Raw genomic sequence first — 4,457 nt, 5'->3', positions numbered from 1 at the left:
GTGGCGCAAGCTTGTAATCCCAGCACTTTGGAGGCTGAGGTTTGAAGCCAGCCTCAGCTACTTAGTGAGGCTCTCAGCAACTTAGTGAGACCCTGTTTCCAAATAAAATATAAAATAGGTCTGGGAGTATAGCCCGGACGTAGAAAGCCTCTGGGTTCCACCCCAATACCACCAAAATAAATAAATAAATAAATAAATAAATAAATAAATAAATCCAGGAGTCAACTGAGCTGGGCGTGGTAGCACACACTTGTAATCCCAGCATTTGGGAGGCTGAGATCAGAATATCATGGTTTGCGGACAGCCTCAGCTACTTAGTGAGGCCCTCTGCAACTTAGTGAGACCCTGTTTCAAAATAAAGAATAAAAAATATGGCAGGGGATATAGCTCGGAGGTCAAATGCCTCTGGATTCCATCCCCAGACCCACAAAAAATTAAAAAATTAAAAAATTAAAAATAAAACCATGAGTCAAAGAAACCTTTCCTCTTCTAAGTTGATCTCATCAGGCATTTGGTCACAGTGCTACAAAGCTGTCTAACACAGAGGGACTAAACAGGTAGTTGATTTGAGCAGAAGTCAATACGATTTCCCACAAAGGAAAATTTAATAACTTTTCTTAAACACTGAAAAGATTATTATGATGCCAAGGACAATTACAAATCACAAGACCAGACCCCTGGGCAGACTCTGTCCGTTGTAACTCCAGAGCAATGTGACAGGTCTACCACATCGCACAGTGGGCCTTCAACACGGAGGTACATGACCTCTCCCACCAATGAGCCCAAACCAACCAATTGCAGATGGAAGATATTTGGGGTTGGGGGAAGAACAAAACTGCATCTGTACTGAATGTGTATGAAACTTGTTCTTGTCATATTCCCTAACAATACAGTAAAATAACTATTTACATACCATTTATATTGTGTTAAGCAATATACTGTGTTATAAATAACCTAGGAATGATTTAAAGCACTGGAGGATGTGTGTAAGTGATATGTAAATGCTATGGGAATTCACATAAGGAACCTGAATACCCCTGGGTTTTGGCAGGAGGGGGCCCTAGAATTGATCCCCTGCGAATGCCAACAATGGCAGTGATTCATTTTGAAGTTATGGGCACCTCAGGCCTGTGCTCAACATTGTACAAGTCATATCTATCTCATTTAGTAGTCCTCAAAAAAAAAACCCCAAAGGTGACTACTGTCTCCATTGGACAGGAAGACCCTGAGTTTTAGAGAGAAAAGATATTCAGATCACATACATGCACAGGTAATGTTCAGGCCCCATACACTGAAGATGAGACTGTGATATCAGAGACATCTCTAGACTTCTTTGCAGCATCATAACAATCCTGCGAGCAGGAGCTGCTTGCTCAAGGACATGGTGGTCTTAGGAGTCAAGAAGATATGACCAGGAAGGTACAGTGGAGCAGGCCTGTACTCTCAGCTACCAGGAGGCTGAGGCAGGAGGACCACAAGTTTAAGGTTGGCCAGACCCTATATCAAAATAAAATAAAAAGGGCTGTGGATGTAGCTCAGTGGTAGAGCACTGCTGGGTTCAACCCCAGTACCAAAAACAAAACAAAACAAAAAAGCTGGGCATGGTGGCATACACCTGTAATCCCAGCATTTGGGAAGCTGAGACAGGAGGGTCCTGGCTCACAGACAGCCTCAGCTACAACTTAGTGAGGCCCTTTGCAACTTAGTGAGACCTTGTTTCAAAATAAAGAATAAAAAATAGGAAACCCATGTGGTGGCACATGCTTGTAATCCCAGCATTTGGGAGGCTGAGTCAAGATTGTGGTTCACAGACAGACTCAGCCACTTAGTGAGGCCCTTTGCAACTCAGTGAGACCCTGTTTCAAATTAAGAATAAAAAATAGGGCTGGGGGTGTTTCTCAGAGGTAGAATGCCCCTGGGCTCCATCCCCAGTACTGGAAAGAAAAAGTGGCATGCTCAGCTCAACCACAGAAACACACATTCAAAGAGGCACCAGGGCACAACCTAAGAGACAGAAGAGGTCCTTCTGGAAGGAACTGACATCTTGAAGAGGACATACATGCTCATAAGATTCGGATTTAATTGTTTTAAGGAAAGACACACACCCTGATAACAGTTCATAGCTCCTCAGGGATAGAAGAAAATTGCTAATGTGGAGCCATTATCTTAACAAAACCTGGGCTCACAGGAGTGGCACACATGCACCCCTCCCACACCCCATGGATCTCATACCTAGGTCCTCGCTGAGTGGGCCTGGTGGTCTGTTCAGGAGCCCCAGGCCCTGCACTGGGGCGACGGGCTGGGTCTCCTGACTCTTTGCCAGGTCCCTCTGGGGCTCCACCGGCAGCCGTTCCTGCTCCTGGTCCAGAGGGCCATCCCCATCATCAATCACCACAGGATCTTCACAGTGCTTGAGCTATAGTTCCAGAGAGAGCTTTTCAGGGTGCTGGCCAGGGTCAGGCTGAGAGGTATGCAAAGGATAGGTGGATGCCCCTCTCTTCCTGGGGTGCTATCAACTCCACGGCTGAGCACCAGAGGTTCAATCTGGGCTCTGACAGGACTATACAAGGGGATGACGTGATCATGCCTAAATCAGAAACTGTAGGGCGTGGATCCTGCTTTTCCAGGAAACCCCGTCCTAGTCTGGGGCTATCCAAGCCTGTGCCTCTAGACAGAATCCCTCTTCCCTGGCCAGGGGATGCAGGGCTCCTCCAAAGTGCCCCAGAAAAGGGCTGCTGGGCTCTCCCTTCCCTGGTCCACTCCTCTGCTCACCCATTGCCAGGGTCTCCCGGGCTCCCGTTCCAGAGCCTCTACGGCGGCCACGGCCTGTTCCCCGCTCTCAGGCTCCTGGGCCCGCACCCAGCTCTGGATCTCTCGAGGCAGGATGGCCAGGAACTGTTCCAACACTAGCAGCTCCAGAATCTGCTCCTTGGTGTGCCTCTCCAGCCGCAGCCAGCCCCGGCACAGGTCCCACAGCCGGTGCAGGGCTTCCCGGGGGCCAGCAGCCTCCTGGTAGCGGAAGCGACGGAAGAGGCGCCGAGAGGACTCGGGGTTGGAGGGCTCCCCCTGGGGGCTGGGGTTCTCTCCAGGAGGGCTCCGCATTTTCCTGGGCTCCTCGCTTTCCTTGGGAGCCAAGACTCGGGGGCACAGGGCTGTGGGCATGATGGGATTTGATGGGGGTCAGCGGCAGAAGACGACCCTATTTCCAAACAGAAATCACTGGCTTTAATGCTCTGGTCTCCTGCAGTTGTTTCTAGGGGGTAATGACAGGGAAACTGACAAAGCCCACAGAGACCAGCCCTTCAAAGACACCGTGGGAAAGGTAAAGAGAGTATGTGTGGCTGGTCCTCACATACGGGGACAGAAGGAGAGACAACCTCTCCCATCATTATCAGTCTGTGTATATTTCCCCCCAACGGCCGATACTGAATAAGGTAGGAAGTCTAGGGTACAGGGGTAACATCCCAACAGCACACTGGCCTTTCCGGATCCCAGACACAGACAAGGAAGAGCTAATATCAAGGGTCCTGGGTACCTTGGGTGGCCAGGCCCTCCTGGAGAGGACCTGAGACAGATGGGTGTGCCAAGCAGGCCGCTATCTTGAAGCTCTGGAGTTGAAGGCACGGTCCTTGCTCTTGAGACCTTTACAAAATGAGCTGGAAAAACAAGGAGACATGCATGGGAAGAACATTCTAAGCACATTCAGGGCAGGAAATCCATTCCGCTGGTGGTGGAGGGCTGACCACTTCTGCCAAGTACTGAACAGACAAGAGCCAGAACAGCCCTGCCCAGCAATCCCTGTACAGGAGGAAAGGGATAAAGCACAGGCCAGAGATGTGGAATGTCCCAAGAGGAAGCTACATGCTGTTAACCAGGCAGAAACACAACTGTATTTTAATTTTCTCGTGGTACTGGGAATGGAACCCAGGGGCTTTCTACCTCTGGGCGACCCTCCCAGACCCAGACCTATTTTATATTTTATTTGGAAACAGGGTCTTGCTAAGTTGCTGAGAGCCTCACTAAGTAGCTGAGGCTGGCTTCGAACCTGCTCAATCCTCCTGTCTCAGCCTCCCAAGTACTGGGATTACAAGCATGTATCACCACACCTGGCCAGAACGTATTTTATTTATTTATTTATTTATTTTTGGTGGTACTGGGGGTGGAACCCAGGGGCTTTCTACTTCTGGGCTATCCTCCCAGACCTTTTTAAAAATATTTTATTTGGAAACAGGGTCTCACTAAGTTGCTGAGAGCCTCACTAAGTAGCTGAGGATGGCTTCGAACCTGCATGATCCTCCTGTCTCAGCCTCCCAAGCGTGGGGATTACAAGCATGCGCCACCATGCCCGGCCAGAATGTATTTTAAAACATCAGTGCATGTAGACAATCTTTCTCCCAACTTAGTGGAACACATATCTAAAGGTGTACCCTGACTTCTTCAACCCCCCCACCCCCTGC

At 49.2% G+C, this 4,457-nt stretch overlaps 1 protein-coding gene across 1 annotated transcript in view; it reads right to left on the bottom strand.

Moving 5' to 3' along the window:
* Positions 1 to 3,162, bottom strand: part of LOC308265221 (zinc finger protein 496-like) — a gene marked incomplete at both ends in the record, with an annotated part of 15,686 nt that extends 12,524 nt beyond the window's left edge. Inside the window, 2 exons of the mRNA XM_080698812.1 lie at positions 2,233 to 2,416; positions 2,773 to 3,162. Of these exons, the coding sequence (XP_080554938.1) occupies positions 2,233 to 2,416; positions 2,773 to 3,162 (574 nt within the window). The remainder of the gene's footprint in view (positions 1 to 2,232; positions 2,417 to 2,772) is intronic.
* Between the last annotated feature and the right edge of the window lie 1,295 nt (positions 3,163 to 4,457).

This window comes from Muscardinus avellanarius (assembly GCF_963383645.1).
Source record: "Muscardinus avellanarius genome assembly, chromosome: 7".
NCBI lineage: Eukaryota > Metazoa > Chordata > Mammalia > Rodentia > Gliridae > Muscardinus > Muscardinus avellanarius.
Note: the sequence above shows the minus strand (reverse complement) of the source record. Positions and strands in the feature narration are given on the sequence as shown.